Consider the following 24881-nt stretch of genomic DNA (forward strand, 5'->3'; position numbering starts at 1 on the left):
AGGCACAAGTCAGGAGTGTAATGGAATACTCTCCACTTACCTGGGACGGGATTCTCCCCTACCCGGCGTGACGGGGGGTCCCGGCGTAGGGGAGTGGCGCCAAATACTCCGGGGTCGGGCCTCCCCAAAGGTGGGGAATTCTCCAAACCTTTGGGGGCTAGCCCCGCGCCGGAGCGGTTGGCACCAGAAGGCTGGCGCAAAAAACCGGCGCCCCCGGCTGCGGGGCTGGCCGAAAGGCTTTCGCCGGTCGGCGCATGCGCCGGCGGTGACGTCAGCGGCAGCGGGGGGGTCAGAGAATCCCGCCCCTTAAATCGAAATTCTGGATTTAAAACATCGCCACTTGCATGCCCCCTCCAAGTCGCACACTTTCCCTCCCTGGAACTACATTGCTGTTTGTTTACTGCCGCAGGATCAACATCCTGACACTTCCTTGTCAGCCGCACTGTGGGTGTTTTTTTACCAGATGGGCCGAATGGTCTTCAGCACTCCACTCCTCGGGCATACGGTGGCACAGTGGCATTGTCGCTGGACTAGTAATCCAGGGACCAAGGTTAATGATCGGGGAACCTGGGTTCAAATCCCACCACGACACCCTCACCTGTCTGGCCTACATGTGACTCCAAACCCACAGCAATGTGGCTGACTCTTAACTGCCCCCTCAGGGGCAACTGGGGATGGGCAATAAATGCTGGCACAGCCAGCGACATCCATGTCCCTTGAGCGAATGAAAGGTATTCTATGAACTGCAGCAATTCAAAAAGTGAAAGGAATTGGAGGTGGGGAGGAAATGCTGCCGTGCGAGTGACGTCCACGTTTCACGAAAGAAACGGTCAGTTACCGAGTTTGTTGGTTTAGAGTATGAACTAAATATCCTTCTTCTTTTGAATCATAGGTTATGCTGAGAGGTCCCATGAAATTCTCACAGACCTTGGAGTTGAAATTTCGCCTTCTGCTCCAAACCTTCCACCAGGTAAATTCCCTTCAGCTCCAATTGGTTTCTAATTTGACACAGAAATTCCTGCGGTCACGCCTGTTTCTGGCAGCGCGGTGCTAATTCTGGGCCATTTAAAGGTGTTTCTCGGCTGTCTTTGTTCTGATTGGGGGGGGGGGGGGGGTAAGGATTTGTAAAAATCCAAAAGCCCAATACTGTTGGAAGGCTGAAATAAAAACAAGAAATCTGGAGATAATTCAGCACAGCAGGAAAACCGACTCAACATTGACCTATCTGATCAAAGACAATCAAACTGAAACATTAAGGGCCGAATTTCCTCTCCCAATGGGATATTACATCTCCTGAAGAGCACCTTGGGCTGGATTCTCTGTTGGCCCGTGCCAACATCGCATTTGGCGGGGGGACGGAGAATCAAAGTTCCCGATGGAATTGGGCCCGGCGCTGCTTCGGCGATTCACTGGGCCCCGAATATCCACGCGTCCCCCGCATGGCTGGGGGGGGGGGGGGGGGGGGGGGCATTGCCAGAGGATCTCCCAGCGATACTCCAGTCCCGACCGGCCGAGTTCCCGGCGGCGTGGAAGTAATGTGGTATGGCCGGTCAGGACTCTCGCGGGGCGGCTGCGGACTCAGTCTGCAGCCGCCCTGGCGGGTGGGGGCGGGTGGGTGGCGGGGAATCGAGCATCGGGGAGGGGGGGGGGGGCCTTATGGGCGGCTGGGGCAGCAAACGGGCCGGAAAGACCCTCGGGCGCGCGGCCGATCAGGGGAGCCTGGTCTGTTGGTGGTGGTCTGCGGTCTGAATCCGCCATGGGGCTCGGCGCTGCCACTGGAGGCCGAAGCCGTACGCATGCGCGGACTCAGAACCGGAAGTGCTGGTTATCCTGGTTTTATTGTTCAAATGACTGTCAAAAGAATTTTGCGTTGAACTTTTCTCCTTTGAAATCTATCGTTCACAGTGAGTGAACTTCAAAAACGCACGTACAGCTACAGAATAAACGTGGCAAAGACATGGATGCCCGAGATAAAACGGAAACAGCTTGACACCAAATTTGACCTCTATCGCCATGAGCTGGTGCTGCTTGCTCAGCAAGAAGAACGTGGTAAATACAAGCCTGGAATGACAGATGAAGGTAACGCTTAACTTTATCTTACAGTTATATCCTGGGCAACCGTGTCAACATTTCATAAATTGCTTTGCCCTTCCTCAGAGCTCAGATTGTTGTGGGCATTACATTATAATCCATTCAAAGAAGTGAAATGTAATGAAAGAAGTAATTCTTTGAGTAAGTAGAGGGTAGGGCAGCACGGTGGTGCAGTGGTTAGCACAGCATCCTCACGGCGCTGAGGACCCAGGTTCGATCCCGGCTCTGGGTCACTGTCCGTGTGGAGTTTGCACATTCTCCCCGGGCGCAATTCTCCCCCCCCGCCCCACGCCGGGTGGGGGAATCGCTGGGGCGCCGGGTGAGTCCTGCCACGCCGCCCTGGCACCTGCACGTGATTCTCCCACCCCCCCCAAACCCCCCGCAAGACGTGGCGGCTTGATCTTGCAGGGCGGCAGAGAGAAAAGAGTGCGTCCGTTATGGATGCACCGCCCGCGATCGGTGGGCACCGATCGCGGGCCTATGCCGCCTTGGCACGGCCGTGGTACGGCCGTGCCAATTGGGCCCCCAGATGCCACAAATGGGCATCTGGCGCCCGTTTCACAATGGCAGCGAGCAGGTGTGTTTGCTGCCGTGTTGAAACGGGCGTGAAGGCCCGGCCGCTCGGCCCATCGACCTCGGAGAATCGACGCTCGCCGTAAAAAACGGCGAGCGGCAATTCGTGGCATGGGTCGGGCGTGGGGGCGGGGGGGGGGAGAATAGCAGGAGGGCGTGAAAAATGTCAGGAGGCCCTCTCGCTATTCTCCCACCCGGCGTGGGGGGCGGAGAACCGCGCCCTTAGTCTCCCGATGGGAGAATCTCGCCCCCGTGTCTGTGTGGGTTTCGCCCCCACAACCCAAAGATGCGCAGGCTAGGTGGATTGGCCACGCTAAATTGCCCATTTATTGATAAAAATAATTGGGTAATCTAAATTTTAAAAAAAGTAAGTAGAGGGTAAAAATCCCAAATTGTCTATCTTTTCCCTCGACTGGATAAATGACAAGTCCTGAGCCTTTGCAAGTTTTTCGGCAAGGGTAACGCCCTGATAAAGGTAGAGAGGGTGCACTGTCAGCAGGAAAGAGATTCCCACTGGCTGGAGAATTCTAGCCTTGCTGGGCAGAACGTCTGTCCCTAGTTCCTTGATCCTGGGGACCTGCTATTGTCTAGCTAAGTGTCTGAGTGGCACTTGCAATGGTGTGCTTCTCCTAAAAGGAGCTTGCTCTCCAGATTCAATTCAATACTGCCCCGCTCCCCCCCCCCCCCCCCCCCACATTTTTGTACCCTCCTCTATCTCTACAAGTTGTCCAAGCCTCCCAAAATTCTGTGTTCCTCCAACTCTGACTTAACCCACTGTTGGTATCCTTACGTTCACCCATCTCGCTGAACAATGTAAGTTTCTCTCAAGCCCTCTGTCTCTCTGCTCCTTTTTATCGCCCTCCTTAAAATCCGCACCTTTGACAAATCCTCTTCTCATTTCACCTCCTACAGTTTGGCGTTCTGCGGAACCTCCCATGCTTTGTGTCCATTTTTTCTATTATTACCGGGATGGAAAACGCTGGTAAAGAATGAAAGGTAGTCGAAAGTAGTGACCATAGGTACCACCAGGATAGATTGAACACTCTGCAGGAGGGACAGCAGTAAGAAATTCTACACGTCATGAGGACAAATGAGCGAATGATTATTCCCGATTACAGCCGTAAGGATAGAGGAATATGTCTGATGCTTAAAAGGAACAAAGGATGAAGGTTCAGATGAATATTTGGGGCAGCACGGTAGCATTGTAGGTAGCACAGTGGCTTCACAGCTCCAGGTTTGATTCCGGCTTGGGTCACTGTCTGTGCAGAGTCTGCATATCCTCCCCGTGTGTGTGTGGGTTTCCTCCGGGTGCTCCGGTTTCCTCCCACAGTCCAAAGATGTGCAGGTTAGGTGGATTGGCCATGATAAATTGCCCTTAGTGTCCAAACTTGCCCTTAGTGTTGGGTGGGGTTACTGGGTTATGGGGATAGGGTGGGGGTGTTCACCTTGGGTAGGGTGCTCTTTCCAAGAGCCGGTGCAGACTTGATGGGCCGAATGGCCTCCTTCTGCACTGTAAATTCTATGATATCGATCATAGCAATATTGCAAAAACAAAAGGAAAAAGTATTTGATGCCACCTTGATTTTAAAATTAAGTGGTGTGAACATTTTGGCTGATTTACTTTCCCTCTACTTGCGGCTTGGTCCTACATCATTGGCACACATGGCAGGTCTCGCTTTCCATCGCACCACATCAAGATGAGTGGTAAAGCAAAAAGTGCAGAGGATACTGGAAGTCTGCAGAGGGATTTGGATAGGTTAAATGAATGGGCTAGGGTCTGGCAGATGGAATACAAGGTTGACAAATTTGAGGTTATCCATTTTGGTAGGAATAACAGCAAAAGGGATTATTATTTAAATGATAAAATATTAAAACATGCAGGTGTGCAGAGAGACCTGGGTGTGCTAGTGCACGAGTCGCAAAAAGTTGGTTTACAGGTGCAACAGGTGATTAAGAAGGCAAATGGAATTTTGTCCTTTATTGCTGGTGGGATGGAATTTAAGACGAGGGAGGTTATGCTGCAATTGTATAAGGTGTTAGTGAGGCCACACTTGGAGTATTGTGTTCAGTCTTGGTCTCCTTACCTGAGAAAGGACGTACTGGCGCTGGAGGGTGTGCAGAGAAGATTCATTAGGTTAATCCCAGAGTTGAGGGGGTTGGATTACGAGGAGAGGTTGAGTAGACTGGGACTGTACTTGTTGGAATTTAGAAGGATGCGGGGGGATCTTATAGAAATATATAAAATTATGAAGGGAATAGATAGGATAGATGCGGGCAGGTTGTTTCCACTGGCGGGTGAAAGCAGAACTAGGGGACATAGCCTCAAAATAAGGGGATGTAGATTTAGGACTGAGTTGAGGAGGAACTTCTTCACCCAAAGGGTTGTGAATCTATGGAATTCCATGCCCAGTGAAGCAGTTGAGGCTCCTTCATTACATGTTTTTAAGGTAAAGATAGATAGTGTTTTGAAGAATAAAGGGATTAAGGGTTATGGTGTTCGGGCCGGAAAGTGGAGCTGAGTCCACAAAAGATCAGCCATGATCTCATTGAATGGCGGAGCAGGCTTGAGGGGCCAGATGGCCGACTCCTGCTCCTAGTTCTTATGTTATCATCAGGAATCTGTTTGGTCCATTCATCAAACGTTTGAGCCGGTCATCGAAATCCTGACAGGGAGTAGCGCAGCCAATTCAGAAATAGATTTCCTTCGGCCTGCCTCATCCGGGAGGTGGGCAGCGAATTAGACCTTGAAAGTGACGAGTTACACAGAATCACAGTAACAGTTTGCTGTCACCTGAAACTTTTGTTTCAGGCCTGAAATAACATGTTCCCACAGTCAGTTCAGGGGCTGCCAAGTATTCCAAAAGCCATCCAAATCGAGTGACACGTTGTGGGCTTCTGGATTTGTCATTGGACTGTGGATTCCCGCCTGGGTGCAGGTTCTGTTTTCGTTCATTTTGACGTGCGCTGCAGCCGAGGCGAAATCTGCTGAAAATTTAATGAACTCTTCTGGAGTTTAGAGACATGAGAGGTGCTCACGCTGAGAAGCATTTAAACCGTGGAAACTGCAAAGTTATGTCTCCCGGCCGGAGAGTCTAAAACGTGCGGTGGGCGTGCGGGAGGGGATTTTCTGTCTTTTTCTCGAAGTGTTGGCTCCGGCTAGAAAAGCGCTGTGCCCCATGCCAGCTGCACTGCCACCTTTTCTTGCCATATTTTCTTGGAATAAAACGCTGCGGGGCAGGAACCCCCTGGCGTGCAACGTTAGCTTTTAAAGGGTGCCCTGTCTCCAGGACTAAAACATAGTAAAAAAAACCCTCAAACTCTCCCACAGACATGGGGGAAATCCAAGAAAACCAGACAACTGCCTCCTCTCACGCAGCATGCGTGTGGGCCGTGGGGTGGGAGGTTATTCGGGGTGGGGTGGGGGGGGGGGGTGACCCTCTTCGTCAGTGAGAGGGAGGGGCAGAATTAGCATTGTGTGGGGACTGGGTTGAGCCTGCCTCTGGACCACGGGATCGGGCCGCCCACTCAAACCGACGGCCTAATACTGGAATTGCAATGGAGTCCGGCGAGCTGTCCGCCATGCATATATTTGTGTGGTTAAAGACTGAGGCTTGCCCCTGAACCCCACTCCGAGAATCGCAGAACGTAGAACAGTGCAGCACAGGACAGGCCCTTCGGCCCACGATGTTGTGCTGACCACTTATCCTATTCTGAGATCAACCTAACCTACACCCCTTCAATTTACTACTGTCCATGTGCCTGTCCAAGAGTCGCTTAAATGTCCCTAATGACTCTGACTCCACCATATCTGCTGGCAGTGCATTCCACACACCCACCACTCTCTGTGTAAAGAACCGACCTCTGACATCTCCCCTATACCTTCCTCCAATCACCTCAAAATGATGTCCCCTCAAAACAGCCATTTCCGCCCTGGGGAAAAGTCTCTGGCTATCCACTCTAGCCATGCCTCTTATCACTTTGTCAAGTCACCTCTCCTCCAACTTCGATCCCTTGCCCCCCGAATCTTTCTTCATACCAGTAGAGACCAGTCCTGGGTCGCTGCTGGCAGGAGGCCTTCATGTTTTGAGCAACATATGCGGGGGAGGGGGAGTAGGGTTCCCGATCCGGCGAGGAATCGGGCGTCAGCCAAAATACAGGATGGGCGCAGTGGTTAGCACAGCTGCCTCGCAGAGCCAGGAACCCGGATTCGATTCTATCCTTGATGGCTGTGTGGAGTTTGCACATTCTGCCCGTGTCTGTCTGCGTTTCCTCTCGGTGCTCTGATTTCCTCCCCCAGTCCGACGATCTGCAGGGTTCAGGTTAGGTGGGGTTGCAGGAATAGGTGGGGTGGGGTTGGGCCTCGGCAGGATTCCCTTTCAGAGGATTGGTACAGACTCGATGGGCCTCCTTCTGCACTGTCGGGATTCTGCGGATTCTGTCGGATCTGCGCTGGGCGTCAATCCCATTCCGATGCTCCGGAGTCCTGCTGGCTACAGCAGCAAGTTTCACACCCCACACCAACAGCATCATGTCATTTGGACCCATTTGCATCTGATTAAAGGGCTGGAAGTTCCATTCTCCAGCCCCCCCCCCCGTGATGCCCTAGATTCACGCAGGGTTGAATCGGTGCAGGTATTTTCAAGCGTGGCCTGGATGTGGTAGACCCTGTGGTGGGTCAGGGGTCAGTGCATGATGGAGGTGCCCCTCAAAATCCTTCTCAAAACACAAATCCTGGCCCCCCACCCCAGCCATTTTCACAGCCTCTCCATCCCCCATCAAGCCCCCCCTCAGACCATCCCATCAGATACCTCATCATATTCCCCATCAGACCACCAACAGAGACCCACAACAGAGACCCCCCTGCCCACAGAGACCCACTATCAGATCCCCATCGGAGCTCTCCATTTGTGAATCACTGTTACGGGCGTGGCTCAAAGATGCCGGCAAGCCGGGCTCCATAGGGATCTGTGTTTCATTTTTAAAGGCGCCAGATCTCAAATTGAAGTTCTTTAACTCCATTTCATACCGCCCCCCACCCCCCGCCACCCAGGACCCCTCATTATTGATTACAGGCATGGGGACCTTCCAGTGGTCTTCCTACAGGCCCTACCGTGACCCATCCAGACCCCTCCCCACTCAGACCACGTCCTGGAGGTGCCATGATGGCACTGCCGGGGTGCCAGCATGTCCCAGAACACCCGAGGGCTACACTGGCTTCCGAGGCCCCGCTGCGATGATCGCATCTGGTCAAAGAACAAAGAAAATCACAGCACAGGAACAGGCCCTTCGGCCCTCCCAGCCTGCGCCGATTCAGATCCTTTATCTAAACCTGTCGCCTTTTTTCCAAGGATCTACTTCCCTCTGTTCCCCGCCCTTTCATATATCTGTCCAGATGCATCTTAAATGATGCCATCGTGCCCGCCTCTACCACCTCCGCTGGCAAAGCGTTTCAGGCACCCACCACCCTCTGCATCAAAACTTTCCACGTACATCTCCCTTAAACTTTCCCCCTCTCACCTTGAAATCGTGACCCCTTGTAATTGACACCCCCACTCTTGGAAAAAGCTTGTTGCTATATCCACCCTGTCCATACCTCTCATAATTTTGTAGACCTCAATCTGGTGCCCCCTCAACCTCTGTCTTTCCTACGAAAACAATCCTAATCTACTCAACCTTTCTTCATAGATAGCACCCTCCATACCAGGCAACATCCTGGTGAACCTCCTCTGCACCCTCTCTAAAGCATCCACATCCTTCTGGTAATGTGGCGACCAGAACTGCAGTATTCCAAATGTGGCCTAACCAAAGTCCTATACAACTGTAACATGACCTGCTGACTCTTGTACTCAATACCCCGTCCAATGAAGGCAAGCATGCTGCATGCCTTCTTGACCACTCTATCAACCTGCGTTGCCACCTTCTGGGTACAATGGACCTGAACTCCCAGATCTCTCTGTACATCAATTTTCCCCAGGACTCTTCCATTGACCATATAGTCCGCTCTTGAATTAGATCTTCCAAAATGCATCACCTCGCATTTGCCTGGATTGAACTCCATCTGCCATTTCTCTGCCTAACTCTCCAATCTATCTATATTTTGCTGTATTCTCTGACAGTCCTCCTTGCTATCTGCAACTCCACCAATCTTAGTATCATCTGCAAACTTACTTATCAGACCACCTATACATTCGTCCAGATCATTTATGTATATCACAAACAACAGTGGTCCCAGCACGGATCCCTGTGGAACACCACTAGTCACCTTTCTCCATTTTGGGACATTCCCTTCCACCACTACTCTCTGTCTCCTGTTGCCCAGCCAGTTCTTTATCCATCTAGCTAGTGCACACTGAACACCATATGACTTCACTTTTTCCATCAACCTGCCATGGGAAACTTTATCAAACGCCTTACTGAAGTCCATGTATGACATCTACAGCCTTTCCCTCATCAATTAACTTTGTCACTTCCTCAAAGAATTCTATTAGGTTTGTAAGACATGACCTTCCCTGCACAAAACCATGCTGCCTATCACTGATAAGTCTATTTTCTTCCAAATGTGAATAGATCCTATCCCTCAGTATCTTCTCCAACAGTTTGCCTACCACTGACGTCAAGCTCACAGGTCTATAATTCACTGGATTATCCCTGCTGCCCTTCTTAAACAAAGGGACAACATTAGCAATTCTCCAGTCCTCCGGGACCTCACCAGTGCTCAAGGATGTTGCAAAGATATCTGTTAAGGCCCCAGCTATTTCGACCCTCATTTCCTTCAGTAACCTGGGATAGATCCCATCCGGTCCTGGAGACTTGTCCACCTTAATGTCTTTTAGAATACCCAAAACTTCCCCCTTCCTTATGCTGACTTGACCTAGAGTATTTAAACATCCATCCCCAGCCTCAACATCCGTCATGTCCCTCTCCTTGGTGAATGCAAAGTACTCATTAAGAATCTCACCCATTTCCTCTGAATCCACGCATAAATTCCCTCTTTTGACTTTGAGTGGGCCAATCCTTCCTCTAGTTACCCTCTTGCTCCTTATATATGAATAAAAGGCTTTGGGATTTTCCTTAACCCTGCTAGCCAAAGATGACCCCTTTTAGCCCTCTTTATTGCGCATTTGAGATTTGTCCTACTTTCCCGATATTCCTCCAAAGCTTCATCAGTTTTGAGTCGCCTAGATCTTATGTATGCTTCCTTTTTCATCTTAGCTAGTCTCACAATTCCACCCGTCATCCATGGTTCCCTAATCTTGCTGTTTCTATCCCTCATTTTCACAGGGACATGTCAGACCTGCACTATAATCAACCTTTCCTTAAAAGACTCCCACATTTCAAATGTGGATTTACCCTTAAACAGCTGCTCCCAATCCACATTCCCTAGTTCCTGCCGAATTTTGTTATACTCAGCCTTTCCCCAATTTAGCATTCTTCCTTTAGGACCACTCTCGTCTTTGTCCATGAGTATTCTAAAACTTACGGAATTGTGATCGCTATTCCCAAAGTAACCACCGACTGAAACTTCAACCACCTGGCCGGGATCATTCCCCAATACCAGTTCCAGTATGCCCCTTCCCGAGTTGGACTATTTACATACTGCTCTACAAATCTCTCCTGAATGCTCCATACAAATTCTGCTCCATCTACACTTCCAACACTACATGAGTCCCATTCAATGTTGGGGAAGTTAAAATCTCCCATCACGACCACCCTATTGCTCCTACATTGTTCTATAATCTGTCTACATATTTGTACCTCTACTTCACGCTCGCTTTTGGGAGGCCTGTAGTAAAGTCCCAACAATGTTACTGCACCCTTCCTATTTCTCAGCTCCACACATATTGCCTCAGTGCTCGAATCCTCCATCGTGCCCTCCTTAATCACAGCTGTGATATCATCTCTGAGTAGTAATGCAACTCCTCCACCCCTTTTACCTCCCTCTCTATCTCTCCTGAAGCATCTATAACCTGGGATATTTAGTTATCAGTCTTGCCTCTCCCTCAACAAAGTCTCAGTAATACCAATAACATCATATTCCCAGGTACTAATCCAAGCCCTAAATTCATCTGCCTTACCTGCTACACTTCTTGCATTAAAACAAATGCACTTCAGACCACCTGTCCCTTTGCATTCATCATCTCTTCCCTGTCTACTCTTACCCTTAGTCACATTGAGTTTATTATCTAGTACCTTACTGGCTTTAGTTGCTGCTTCTTTACTGACCTCTAACTTTCTAATCTGGTTCCCATCCCCCTGCCACTTTAGCTTAAAACCTCCCAACAGTGTTAGCAAAAGCACCCCCTAGAACATTGGTTCCAGTCCTGCCCAGGTGTAGACCATCCGATTTGTAATGATCCCGCTTCCCCCAGAACCAGTTCCAATGTCCCAAAAATCTGAACCCCTCTCTCATGCACCATCTCTCAAGCCACGTATTCATTCTGACTATTCTTGAATTTATACTCTGACTGTCTCGTGGCACTGGTAGCAATCCTGAGATTACTACCTTTGAGGTCCTACTTTTTAACTTATCTCCTAACTCCCTAAATTCTGATTGTAGGACCTCATCCCATTTTTTACCTACATCGTTGGTGGTTATATGCACCACGACAACTGGCTGTTCACCCTCCCCCTTCAGCATGTCCAGCAGCCGATCTGAGACATCCCTGACCTGTGCACCCGGGAGGCAACATACCATTCGGGAGTCTTGTTTTTGACCACAGAAATGCCTGTCTACTCCCCATACAATTGAATCCCCTATGACTATCGCCCTGCCAGTCTTTTTCCCACCCTTCTGTGCAGCAGAGACAGCCACGGTGCCATGAGCCTGGCTACTACTGCCTTCCCCTGGTGAGTCATCTCCCCCAACAGTATCCAAAACGGTATACCTGTTTTGGAGGGAGATGACCGCAGGGGCACCTGCACTGCCTTCCTGCTCTTTCTCTGCCTTTTGGTCACCCATTCCCTGTCTCCTTCACCAATCCTAATCTACGGTGTGACCAACTCACTGAACGTGCTATCCACGACCTCCTCAGCATCGCGGATGCTCCAAAGTGAGTCCATCTACAGCTCCATATGGTCTAACAGGAGCTGCAGCTGGACACACTTCCCGCACATGAAGGAGTCAGGGGTGCCGGCCGCGTCCCTGAACTCCCACATTGAGCACGAGGAGCATAACACGGATCTGGGATCTCCTGCCATTTTTACACTTTACCTTAACTGATTACAAATATAATATCAATTAATGAATAAGTGAAAGGAATAAGGATTCTACTTACCAATCACAATACTTACCAACCCACAAAGAGTTAAATTTCTTCCAGCTACTGCAAATTGGAGCACTTTCCTTACCAGCCAATCAGGTCACTGCTTTGCTGTGATGTCACTCTTCAAGGTCAGTTTTTAAAGAGGTAACCTTACCTTCCCGACAGACCCCTGGCCACTGCTCCCGCCGAAAATCTGAAGGCCGCTTCTCCTGCAGGCTGTGACGTCACGCTTCAACTTCTTTCTACCCTCGAGCCTTCTTTTTGATCTTTACTCGGCTGGGATCCTTACAGCAGTTGTTTTTTTTTTGGTGAGAGGAGGAGGTAGAGGGGGGGAAAGCACTGAAGAAGTGTTTCGGTTCTCTGGTTTTGGAGGCCTGTAGCGATTCCTGCCGGTGTCATGTCATTCCACTGGGTAAGAACATACCACGTTCCCAGGAGATTCACTTCTGAGATCTTCCTGTTGCAAATCCCAGTGTGCCACTCTTGCAAGAGTTTCCTGCCTTTATTGAAGTTGCGCCTGCAGTGAAGGAGCCCGGAAAATCCCGGACGTTAAATTGCATGCTAAAGACGGGAGCTTAGGTGGATATTTTGTACTCTCCTTGATTGGTTGCACTGTTTTCTATTGTCCAGTGTATGTGTAATGTTGTACTTTCAGAGACTTCATTAATCGACACAAAGAATTTAATTTAGTGGTCATTAACATGCTTGCAGCTAGCTCTCAAATACCTCTGCCTAGTAGAACCCTCCACCTGAGGTGACTGTGGTGAATCACAGTCCGTGTAATTCACACTGTTATTATATATGATGTACTGTGTCTGTGCAAGCTCGGTAGACGAGCAGTTGCACGGCTCTGCCCCTAGGGGGAGATGATGAGTTTGTACTGGGCTCCACTCTTGGCTCCGCCCATGGCTCCGCCCATGGCTCTTCCCACTAACCGGAAGTATAAAGCCTGGCAGTCTGAGCCTGCCTGCCAGTTCATCGCCTCGCAGGCAGGCTCCGTTGTAAGATCATTAAAACCACTGTTCACTTCCAACTACATGTCGTGTGAATTGATGGTCACATCAGTGACCTTTAAAGGGACAATCACCACAGTTTGCTAATACAATTTGCAGGATTTTCTGTGTAAATTGGTCTGATGTATGGTATAACCTATCCATAACTTCCCAAAAGGATAATCCACTCCATGTTCTCAGTTAACATTCTCACTTAGATCAGATTGTTACAACAACATGGGAGAGATGAAACAGTGATGAATTCCTTTATTTTCTCACTGTCTATCTGCAATTAGATGTGTTTTAACTTTTGAAATAGCCTGTGGTGTATGTCCCTAAACCCTCTTGGCGGGATTCTCCGCAAGCCATACCCGTTGTCAGGTTTGGCGCACCCCCCCACCCGCTGCGGGATCCTCTGTCCAGGCAGCCGGCCAATGGGGTTTCCCATTGTGGGAACCCCCACCCAGTCTGGAAATCCACGGGGTGAGTGCGCTGCCGGAAAAATGGAGGATCCCACTGACAGAGAATCAAGCCCCCTGCTGGTCAGAGTAGGAATGTCAGGATAGATAGGATGCATGAGTGGCTCGAGAGATGGTGCAAGAGGGAGGGATTCAAATTCCTGGGGCATTGGGACCGGTTCTGGGGGAGGTGGGACCTGTACAAACCGGACGGTCTGCACCTGGGCAGGACTGGAACCGATGTCCGAGGGGGAGTGTTTGCTAGAGCTGTTGGGGAGGGTTTAAACTAATGTGGCAGGGGGATGGGAACCGATGCAGGAAGTCGGTGGGAAGTAAAATGGGGACAGAATCAAAAGGCAGTAAGGGGGAAAGTGCAAGGCAGAGAAGCCATAGTCAAAAATCAAAAAGGGCGACAGTACAAGGTACAGTGACTGAGGGGAGCTCAGTGAATAGGCCAAGTAATACTAAAAAGAATAAAACAGGAAGTAAAAACATTAATGGAAAGCGAAGCAGCAGGTTATTACGTGAACACCTGGATTCTATGAAAAGTAAAATTAGGAGAACGTTGAAAGGAAAAATAACTTAGGAGAGGTTACTGATCGAGGTGTTAAGATTCAAATTGGAGGTATAAAAGCCAACATAAGTGTACTTTATCTGAATGCTTGTAGTATTTGGGATAAGGTAAATGAGCTAATGATGCAAATCATCGTGAATGACTATGATTTAGTGGCCATTACTGAAACATGGTTAAAGGAGTAGATGGTAAGGGAGGTGGTATTGCTCTGTTATTTAAGAATGACATCCGGGCAATAGTAAGGGATGACATCGGTGTTATGGAGGATAAGGTTGAATCCATTTGGGTGGAAATCAGGAATTGTAAGGCAAAAACATCACTGATAGGAGTAGTCTATAGGCCACCAAATAGTAACATTATGGTGGGGCGGGCAATAAACAAAGAAATAACTGATGCATATAGAAATGGTACAGCAGCTATCATGAAGGATTTTAATTTACATGTTGATTGGTTTAACCAGGTTGGTCAAGGCAGCCTTGAGGAGGAGTTCATAGAATGTATCTGCGATAGTTTCCCAGAACAGTATGTAATGGAAAATACAAGGGATCCTAGATCTGGTCCTGTGTAATGAGACAGGATTGATTAATGATCTCATAGTGTCATGTGAGAGTACCTTTAAGAAATGGGTGTTTATTACTGCAGCGATGTCAGAGTGTGGGTGGAGCTGGGCTGTCTGTAAGCTTCTATTTTCACTTTGAGAAAAGCTTGGGTGTGTCTGTGTATTATTTTGGTTTTGTTTCAGTGTTGGAGCTGCAGACAGCCACAGAAGGTGTAACATTGTTCTCTCTGCCATGTAAAGACGATCTCCTGATCATTTGGTGAATTCAGAGTGATAACTGTTCTCAGTAGTGAATTTAAACCTGATGTGCTCTGTTAAAAGTTTTTTAAAAGTCTTATGGATGTTAAAAGGAAAGCTTAAGGATTACTTAATGTTGTATACTTTGGGGGTTGCATTTGAATTAATGGTTGCTAAGATGTTCACTGTATGTTTTAAAAAGGTTAACGCGTTCATAGAATAAACATTGTTTTGCTTATAAAAATACAGACACATCCAAGCTTTTTTCAAAGTGAAACTAAAAGCTGACAGACAGCCCAGCTCCACACACACTCTGACATCACTGCAGTAATAAACACCCATTTCTTAAAGGTACACCCACTACAGTTATTCTATAAAAACACTCATTTCTTAAAGGTACTCTCATATGACAATAGTTAGGATCCTCTCGAGAGGAGCGATCAAAATATGGTGGAATTTAAAATACAGATGGAGGGTAAGAGGGTAAAATCAAACTCTAGGGTTTTGTGCTTAAACAAAGGAGATTACAATGGGATAAGAGAAGTGCTGACTAAGGTAGACTGGGAGCAAAGACTTTATGGTGAAACAGTTGAGAAACAGTGGAGAACCTTCCAAGCGATTTTTAACAGTGCTCAGCAAAAGTTTATACCAACAAAAAGGAAGGATGGTAGAAAGAGGGAAAATCGACCGTGGATATCTAAGGAAATAAGGGAGAGTATCAAATTGAAGGAAAAAGCATACAAAGTGGCAAAGATTAGTGGGAGACTAGAGGATTGGGAAATCTCTAGGGGGCAACAGAAAGCTATGAAAAAATCTATAAAGAAGAGTAAAATAGATTATGAGAGTACATTTTCTCAGAATATAAAAACAGATAGAAAAAGTTTCTACAAATGTATAAAACAAAAAAAATTGGCTGAGGTAAATATTGGTCATTTAGAGGATGAGAAGGGAGATTTAATAATGGGAGATGAGGAAATGTCTGAGGAACTGAACAGGTTTTTTGGGTCGGTCTTCACAGTGGAAGACGCAAATAACATGCTAGTGACTGATAGAAATGAGGCTATGACATGTGAGGACCTTGAGAAGATTGTTATCACTAAGGAGGTAGTGATGGGCAAGCTAATGGGGCTAAAGGTAGACAAGTCTCCTGGCCCTGATGGAATGCATCCCAGAGTGCTAAAAGAAATGGCTAGGGAAATTGCAGATGCACTAGTGATAATTTACCAAAATTAACTAGACTCTGGGGTGGTCCCGGTGGATTGGAAATTAGCAAACGTGACACCACTGTTTAAAAAAGGAGGTAGGCAGAAAGCAGGAAATTATAGGCCAGTGAGCTTAACTTCGGTAGTAGGGAAGATGCTGGAATCTATCATCAAGGAAGAAATAGCGAGGCATCTGGATAGAAATTGTCCCATTGGACAGACGCAGCATGGGTTCATAAAGGGCAGGTCATGCCTAACTAATTTAGTGGAATTTTTTGAGGACATTACCAGTGCACTAGATAATGGGGAGCCAATGGATGTGGTATATCTGGATTTCCAGAAAGCTTTGGACAAGATACCACACAAAAGGTTGCTGCATAAGATAAAGATGTATGGCATTAAGGGTAAAGTAATGGCATGGATAGAGGATTGGTTAATTAATAGAAAGCAAAGAGTGGGGATTAATGGGTGTTTCTCTGGTTGGCAATCAGTAACTAGTGGTGTCCCTCAGGGATCCGTGTTGGGCCCACAATTGTTCACAATTTACATAGATGATTTGGAGTTGGGGACCCAGTGCAATGTGTCCACGTTTGCAGATGACACTAAGATGAGTGGTAAAGCAAAGAGTGCAGAGGATACCGGAAGTCTGCAGAGGGATTTGGATAGCTTAAGTGAATGGGCTAGAGTCTGGCAGATGGAATACAATATTGACAAATGTGAGGTTATCCATTTTGGTAGGAATAACAGCAAACAGGATTATTATTTAAACGATAAAATATTAAAGCATGCTGCTGTGCAGAGGGACCTGGGTGTCCTAGTGCATGAGTCGTAAAAAGTTAGTTTACAGGTGCAACAGGTGATTAAAAAGGCGAATGGAGTTTTGTCCTTCATTGCTAGAGGGATGGAGTTTAAGACTAGGGAGGTTATGCTGCAATTGTATAAGGTGTTAGTGAGGTCACACCTGGAGTATTGTGTTCAGTTTTGGTCTCCTTACTTGAGAAAGGATTTACTGGCACTGGAGGGTGTGCAGAGGAGATTCACTAGGTTAATCCCAGAGCTGAAGGGGTTGGATTTCGAGGAGAGGTTGAGTAGACTGGGACTGTACCCATTGGAATATAAAAGGATGAGGGGGGATCTTATAGAAACATATAAAATTATGAAGGGAATAGATAGGATAGATGCGGGCAGGTTGTTTCCACTGGCAGGTGAAAGCAGAACTAGGGGGCATAGTCTCAAAATAAGGGGAAGCAGATTTAAGACTGTGCTTAGGAGGAACTTCTTCACCCAAAGGGTTGTGAATCTATGGAATTCCTTGCCCTGTGAAGCAGTTGAGGCTCCTTCATTACATGTTTTTAAGATAAAGATAGGTCGTTTTCTGAAGAATAAAGGGTTATGTGTTCGGGCGGGAAAGTGGAGCTGTGTCCACGAAAGATCAGCCATGAACTAATTGAATGGAAGAGCAGGCTCGAAGGGCCAGATGGCCTACTCCTGCTCCTGGTTCTTATGTTCTTATGTTTCTGAATTTTAAGGTGACTCACAGCAAACCCCCTTTTGAGTTAAATCAGAAGTATAGTTTATTCACATGTTCCAACCGGGATGTGTCACAACCTCATACACACACACAACCACACATTAAGAATATAGGAAGAATATAGGGGCAGCACGGTAGCATTGTCGTTAGCACAATTGCTTCACAGCTCCAGGGTCCCAGGTTCGATTCCCAGCTTGGGTCACTGTCTGTGCGGAGTCTGCACATTCTCCCCGTGTCTGCGTGGGTTTTCTCCTGGTGCTCCGGTTTCCTCCCACAGTCCAAAGATTTGCAGGTTAGGTGGATTGGCCATGCTAAATTGTCCTTCGTGTCCAAAATTGCCCAGAGTGTTGGGTGTAGTTACTGGCTAATGGGGATAAGGTGGAGGTGTGGGCTTGGGTAGGGTGCTCTTTCCAAGGGTCGGTGCAGACTCAATGGGCCGAATGGCCTCCTTCTGCACTGTAAATTCTATGAAATTTCTGTGCAAAAATTCTATGAAAGAGGAGTTTTTGGATATCAGTTCATGTGCTTGCCAGAGTCCTGCAAGTCAGAGGCTCGTGAGGGTTCCATTCCAGAGGAGCTACAGTTCAGGTGAGTTCAGTTAACTGAAACAGGATTTGAAGAATTCTTTTAAAGTTGATGGTGACACAGTAAGTTTGGTGTACAGTTACTTGGCCTGCTTGGGCATGCAATAACAAGATCCTTCGATAGAAAAGGCTCTGAAAGGTTGCGACTGCACGCAGACTGTTGGCCAACCTGGAGTCCTGCTTTGATGTTTGGAGGCTGGACATTAAACAGAAAGCTGAGTTGGGAGTCTAGAAATGTATTATGAAACTTTCCTAAGATCAAAAGCTTAGGGCATGTGCCATTTCCCATTCATGAGCCAGTTGTAGGTGAACTTGGATTTTCAACGCCTGGGGTCAAAACCCATTGTTCAACCTCAGAAGACAGATTTGCGATTCTGCAGGTACAATGATCTTTGATGGGGGGCTCTCCCTTCTTTATTGCCAAGCTCGGGAGATGAGTTGCCTGCTACACCCTGGTTTAGCTGATCGTATGCGTTCTCACAGTGGGAGATGTGAGATTCCACAAGGATGAGGGTTGAGTTTTTTCTCCTGTAAATGCCGTTAGAAATTATTTCCAGCAACTGTCGGCAACTTGTGAATGATGTGACCTGGAGCAGCGGTCCACGTTTCAAATCAGCGAAAGGGTGAGGTTTCATTTAAACAGTGCCTGATCTTGTTCGCGTCTTCGAGACCTGACAAAACCTTATTAATGTTTTTCTTTGCCTAGAAAAAAAAGCTTCAGATGCACCCACGAACCGAAGACTGGCGTCAGATCTCCAGCGACTAATGAACAAGAAGCTTGAATTGGCCATAAATTGGTTACCGTCACAGACACGTCGAAATCTTGAAAATGACACCATCATTCTTCGTGACCAAATTGTACGTGAAAATGAGATGGCGAAAATGGAGGCATCGGCTGCTGCTGCTGGAATGTCTGACGAAGGTTTCAATTTTCATTTTGTTTCTCGAAGATAGGTATAGCTAATATTTGTTGCCGTTGCGTTTTTCAATCGTGGAGAGCTTGGTGACACCGGAAGGGTATGCACAGCTAACCACTCAAACAAAGGTGTCATTTTTAACTTGGTTGGCGGGGTGGGCCGGATGTGGGATAAGTGTTAAAATGTCTGGAGGAAACCACACTACTTCTTCCCTGGCTCAGTAAGAGGTCTCACAACACCAGGTTAAAGTCCAACAGGTTTGTTTGGAATCACTAGTTTTCAGAGCACAGCTCCTCCATCAGGTGAGTACTGGAATTGACTGCACACGAGCCCAGGGTGTCATAACATGGTGGTTAGCATTTGCTGCTTCCAGGGACCAGGATTCAATTCCAGCCTTGGGCCACCGGCTGTGTGGAGTTTGTACATTCGCCCCGTGTCTATGTGGATTTTCACTAGTTTGCTCCCACAGTCCAAAGCTGTGCGGGTTAGGTGGATTGGCAATGATAAATCGCCCCTTAGTGTCCAGGGATGTGCAGGTTATGGGGTAGGGTGGACAGGGGGGTAGACTTGGTTAGACCGCTCATTCGAAGGGTCAAAGCAGAATTGACAGGCCGAATAGCCTCCTTCCGCACTGTAGAAATTTTATGGCAGGGATTCTCTGGCGGGTCGGAGAATCCCCGTGGGGAGGCGCGAATCCCGCCCCGCCACCCCTACGCTGGCTGCCCTATTCTCCGGCGCCGTTTTTCAGGGGTCGGCGGGATTCCAGCCACGCCGGTCAAGGGCTGTTGATAGCGGCCCCTCCGGCGATTCTCCGGGCCCCAAGTGGCCATCAAGTTTTACCCAGTTCCGCCGGCGTGAATTACTCACCTCAACCACGGCGGGACCTGGCAGGTAAGTGTGCTGTGGTCCTGGCGGGGGAGGGGAGAGACCCGGAGGGGGGACCCCCCACGGTGGCCTGGCCCACGTTCGGGGCCTACCGATCTGTGGGCGGGCTGGTTCCATGGGGGCCTTCTTTCCTCCCCGCCGAGGCCCCTGTAGGGCTCCGCCATATTGCCTGGTGGCCGGCGCGGAGAAGGGAGCCCTTGCGCATGCGCGGAAATACTCCGGCCGGTCCACGCATGCGCGAGATCACACCGGCTGTTCTGCGCATGCACGAACTCACGCCGGCCCTTTGGCTGGAGGTGCGGGGTTGACTCTGGCACCAACCTAGTCCCCTAGAAAGGTGAGAATTCCTCACTTTCGGGGGCCGTTGAGGCCAGAGCCGTTGGTGCCAGTTTTCCCGCTGGCGTGGAGACATCCAACCTCGCTCCTGTGACATTGCCGCAATCTCTTAGACCATGGATGGTTCTGAGTGGGTTTCCAGGTGTTGTTGCATATGGACATGGACTGCTTCAGTATCTGAGGAGTTGTGAATGGTGCTGAACATTATTCAGTGATCAGTGAACAGTCCCAATTCTGACCTTCAGATGGAAGGACAGTCATTGATGAAGCAGTTGAAGAATGTTGGGCCCAGGGCACTACTCTGAGGAACTCCTGCAGTGATGTCCTGGAGTTGAGATGATTGACCGCTTGGTCTGATTCCATCCTACAGAGATCTTCCTCCTTGATTCCCAGTTTTGCGCAGGTTCCTTGATGCCAAACCCGGTCAAATGATGCCTTGATGTCAAGGGCAATCACTCACACCTCACCTCTGGAGGTCAGCTCTTTTGGCCATGTTTGAACCAAGGCTGTGAGGTCAGGTGCTGACATCCATAATGCTTGACAGTGCTGTTGATGACACATTCCATCAAGTTTCTGATGGTCAAAGGTAGACAGTCATATTATATTCCCAGAGGAATGGCTGCTAGCTCACCCATGTTTTGCAGCTATTGGTTGGCGCAGAAGCGTTTCAGACAGCAGAAATTACTTAAGCACCTGGCCCACCCCACCCTGTCGACTTTTTAAACATGAAATAAATATGGAAATTAGTGCAGCAACTAGCAGAAGAAATCAATCAGAATCTGACCTATTGATTGGCATAAGTGGAATGGGCGGGGGGCTGAGAGCTCCTGGTCTATTATCCCACCAGGGTCAGACTGGCAGGCCCCCGGAGAGAATGATGGTCATCCAGGTTTGTTAGTGCGGCCGAGGGAGTAATATGAGTGGGTGACGGAGCCTCTATTGGGCTCAAAGTGGCTGAACGGGAGGCACCATTGCCTGCCTCACTGGTCGGCGACAAGGGCTTTGATGGCCTCCACTCTGGCCCTCTCATCGAAGGTATTAGGAAGCCCTTAAGTGACTATTAATTGATACTTAAGGACCTCGGTTCGCCCATGGACGAGTCCGCTGGCTTTCCAAAGCCTCCCCTGCCATGATAAAATGCCAGCAATGGCAGGCAGGCAAGAAGCCTGGCACCTCTGCCTTGCCACTCAATTTTATGGCACATCTGCCTACCTATCCACCTCCAGACTGAGGTGCATAAGATCATTTTTAACTTTAAGGGCCACACCCTTTGCATATCACCATGGTTTATTTACCAATCTGTTAACAGCCCGTAACAGTCCCGTACCAGCCTCCCCGAACAGGCGCCGGAATGTGGCGACTAGGGGCTTTTCACAGTAACTTCATTTGAAGCCTACTCGTGACAATAAGCGATTTTCATTTTCATTCAAGTGGGTGGAATAGGCATGAACAACGTGCCGAAAATTCAGGGTTTCCCCATTACCAAATTTACGACTGAATCAGTGAATTTGCAGTTGATATCCTCTGCCTGATTTGAAATGATATGAAAGGAAAAGTACAACTTTTGCCCCAATGCTTCAATAATTTTGAAGAGATGTCCAGCAAAGCTCCACATCGAAAGCCTGATTTCAGTGTATTTACTCTATTTACCATTGGTACCTAATGCCATTGTCACTAATATTAATGATAATTATTCACAGGTCATTGAGCTTTAGTGGTTCCTTGCCCTTGATTACAAAACAAAAGTTCAGGAAAAGCCTATTAAACAAGATGAGTGCATGCCGGGGCAGCACGGTAGCATTGTGGATAGCACAATCGCTTCACAGCTCCAGGGTCCCAGGTTCGATTCCGGCTTGGGTCACTGCCTGTGTGGAGTCTGCACATCCTCCCCGTGTGTGCGTGGGTTTTCTCCGGGTGCTCCGGTTTCCTCCCACAGTCCAAAGATGTGCAGGTTAGGTGGATTGGCCATGATAAATCGCCCTTAGTGTCCAAAATTGCCCTTAGTGTTGGGTGGGGTTGCTGGATTATGGGGATAAGGTGGAGGTGTTGACCTTGGGTAGGGTGCTCTTTCTGGGAGCCGGTGCAGGTTCGATGGGCCGAATGGCCTCCTTCTGCACTGTAAATTCTATGATTACAAAACAAAAGTTCAGGAAAAGCCTATTAAACAAGATGAGTGCATGATATTTTTGATCTTACAAGAAGGGTGACTGTTCCAACGTGGCATTCATTATTAATAATTAATCCATTGTTAATCTCATTTCAAAATACCATTAATTCTATTTCTGGCCTTTATAGAAAGAGAGCTTGAAGAACGGATCATGGTGCATAAGCTACATGTGGCAGAGGCATGGATGCCAAAAGAAGTCTTAGAAAAACTGAATCATAGATTTACATCATTTCAAGTCACCTCTGCAATGGACGAACAAAAGAAGGCAGGAGATGACATTCGAGCGGGAATGTCCCCTGATGGTGAGTACTCATCTTGTTGAGGATGCCCATTGCCTGGCATTTGTTTGATGCAGATATTATCAGTCCAATCAGTGGAGAATTTTCCGCCTTATTCCTATTGATTTCAATGATGCCAGGGCTCTTTAACACCATAGTCAGTCAAATGCTGCCTTAATTTCAAGGGCAGTCACTCTCACCTCTTTTGTCCTTATTTGGACCAAGGCTGTACTGAGGTCAGGAACCATGGGTGCGATTCTCTGCAAATGTGGAGAGTCGTAAAGGCTGCCGTGAAACTGGCCGTGTTTCACGGCAGCCTCCGCGCCCCCTCCCGGGACCCGATTCTCCCCCCCTGGGCGGGGCTAGCAGCGGGGCCCCGTGAAGCACGGCATCGCAGGCTTAGCGACCGTCGCTAAGCCCGCGCGCCAAGGGTCACGGCGGCTGACGCGCCGATGACGTCACCCGCGCATGCGTGGATTGGATGGCTCCAACCCGCGAATGCGCGGATGATGTCATCACGCATATGCGTCAAACCCGCGCATGCGCGGGCCGTCATGCCCCTCAGCCGCCCCGTGGACTGATCCTGCGGGGCGGCGGAGGAACAAATAGTGCACGGGTATCGGACCCGCTGCCCGCGATCGGTGCCCACCGATCGCGGGCCCATGCCCATCGGTGCCATGGTTCTCCAGAACGGCACTTTGCGGCCGTTTTCACGAACGGTGAGAGCAGGTGTGTTTGCGTTCGTGAAAACGGCCGTAAAGGCCCGGGAACTCGGCCCATCGGCCAGGGGAGAATCGCTGTTCGCCGTAAAAAAACGGCGAGCAGCAATTCGTGTCGTGGGGCGGCCGTGGGGGGGGGGGGGGGGGGGGGGGGGAGAATAGCGGGAGGTCGGGAAAAATGTCGGGAAGGCCCTCCCGCTATTCTCCGACCCGTCGTGGGGGGCGGAGAATCGCGCCCCCTGTGGTCTCGCTGGAGTCCAGACTTAAAATCAGTGAGAATGTTATTACGGGGTGTCATAATATACATCCGGGTATATGATGGAGTGCAGACAGTCAGTGATTGACACACAGGATGACCAGTAAGCACACAGAACACAGCAGCCAATCACCAGACAGGACACGACCACTATAAAGCCAGAGGGCACCAGTTTTCCCGCTCTCTCGGGATCCAGCCTCTGAGACAGTCTGAGCTCGTGTGCAGCAGCTTGTACAAACACCATGTGGCAGTCAGTTAGTCTGGTCAGGCTAGCCTCAAGTCCCCAGTCAAGTCAGCATAGTGTCAACCCACAGTTAAGCATGTGAAATGAAATGAAAAGCCCCTAGTCGCCACATTCCGGCGCCTGTTCGGCTGGTACGGGAATTGAACCGTGCTGCTGGTCTGCCTTGGTGTGCTTTAAAAGCCAGCGATTTAGCCCAATGTGCTAAGCCAGCCCCTAATTTTATAGTTAGTTGTTCAATAAAATCGTGTTGCATTTCTTCAATTGTTGAAAGCCTGTCTCTCTACTGCATGAAACACAGTCTACGTAGACCCAGCTTACCCAATACATCACGGGCTAAGTGTCAAGCAAAGTACAAAGAAAATTACAGCACAAGAACAGGCCCTTCGACCCTCCCAGCCTGTGCTGATCCAGATCCTTTATCTAAACCTGTCGCCTATTTTCCAAGGTCTACTTCCCTCTGTTCCCCGCCCATTCATACATCTGTCTAGATGCATCTTAAATGATGAGACTGAGACTGAGCTCCTGCCCAGACTGAGACTGAGCTCCGCTCCTGCCCGGACTGAGACTGAGCTCCAGTCCAGCCGGGACTGAGACTGAGCTCCGCTCCTGCCGGGACTGAGACTGAGCTCCGCTCCTGCCCAGACTGAGCTCCGCTCCTGCCCAGACTGAGAATGAGCTCCGCTCCTGCCCAGACTGAGACTGAGCTCCCCTCCTGCCGGGACTGAGACTGAGCTCCGCTCCTGCCCGGACTGAGACTGAGCTCCGCTCCTGCCCAGACTGAGACTGAGCTCCGCTCCTGCCCGGACTGAGCTCCGCTCCTGCCGGGACTGAGACTGAGCTCCGCTCCTGCCCAGACTGCGACTGAGCTCCGCTCCTGCCCAGACTGAGACTGAGCTCCGCTCCTGCCCGGACTGAGACTGAGCTCCGCTCCTGCCCGGACTGAGACTGAGCTCCGCTCCTGCCCGGTCTGAGCTCCGCTCCTGCCCGGACTGAGACTGAGCTCCGCTCCTGCCCA

The 24881-nt window shown here is 49.1% G+C and overlaps 1 protein-coding gene across 4 annotated transcripts in view; it reads left to right on the plus strand.

The window, feature by feature from the left end:
• Positions 1 to 24881, plus strand: part of LOC119966626 (golgin subfamily A member 6-like protein 22) — a 287183-nt gene that overhangs the window by 38891 nt on the left and 223411 nt on the right. For all 4 annotated transcript variants that reach the window (XM_038798630.1, XM_038798631.1, XM_038798633.1 and 1 more), the window contains exons 5-8: positions 893 to 970; positions 1906 to 2079; positions 18771 to 18986; positions 22498 to 22671. In XM_038798630.1, coding sequence (XP_038654558.1) covers positions 893 to 970; positions 1906 to 2079; positions 18771 to 18986; positions 22498 to 22671 — 642 coding nt within the window. The remainder of the gene's footprint in view (positions 1 to 892; positions 971 to 1905; positions 2080 to 18770; positions 18987 to 22497; positions 22672 to 24881) is intronic.

This window comes from Scyliorhinus canicula, chromosome 5 (genome assembly GCF_902713615.1).
Source record: "Scyliorhinus canicula chromosome 5, sScyCan1.1, whole genome shotgun sequence".
In the NCBI taxonomy this organism is placed as follows: Eukaryota; Metazoa; Chordata; class Chondrichthyes; order Carcharhiniformes; family Scyliorhinidae; genus Scyliorhinus; species Scyliorhinus canicula.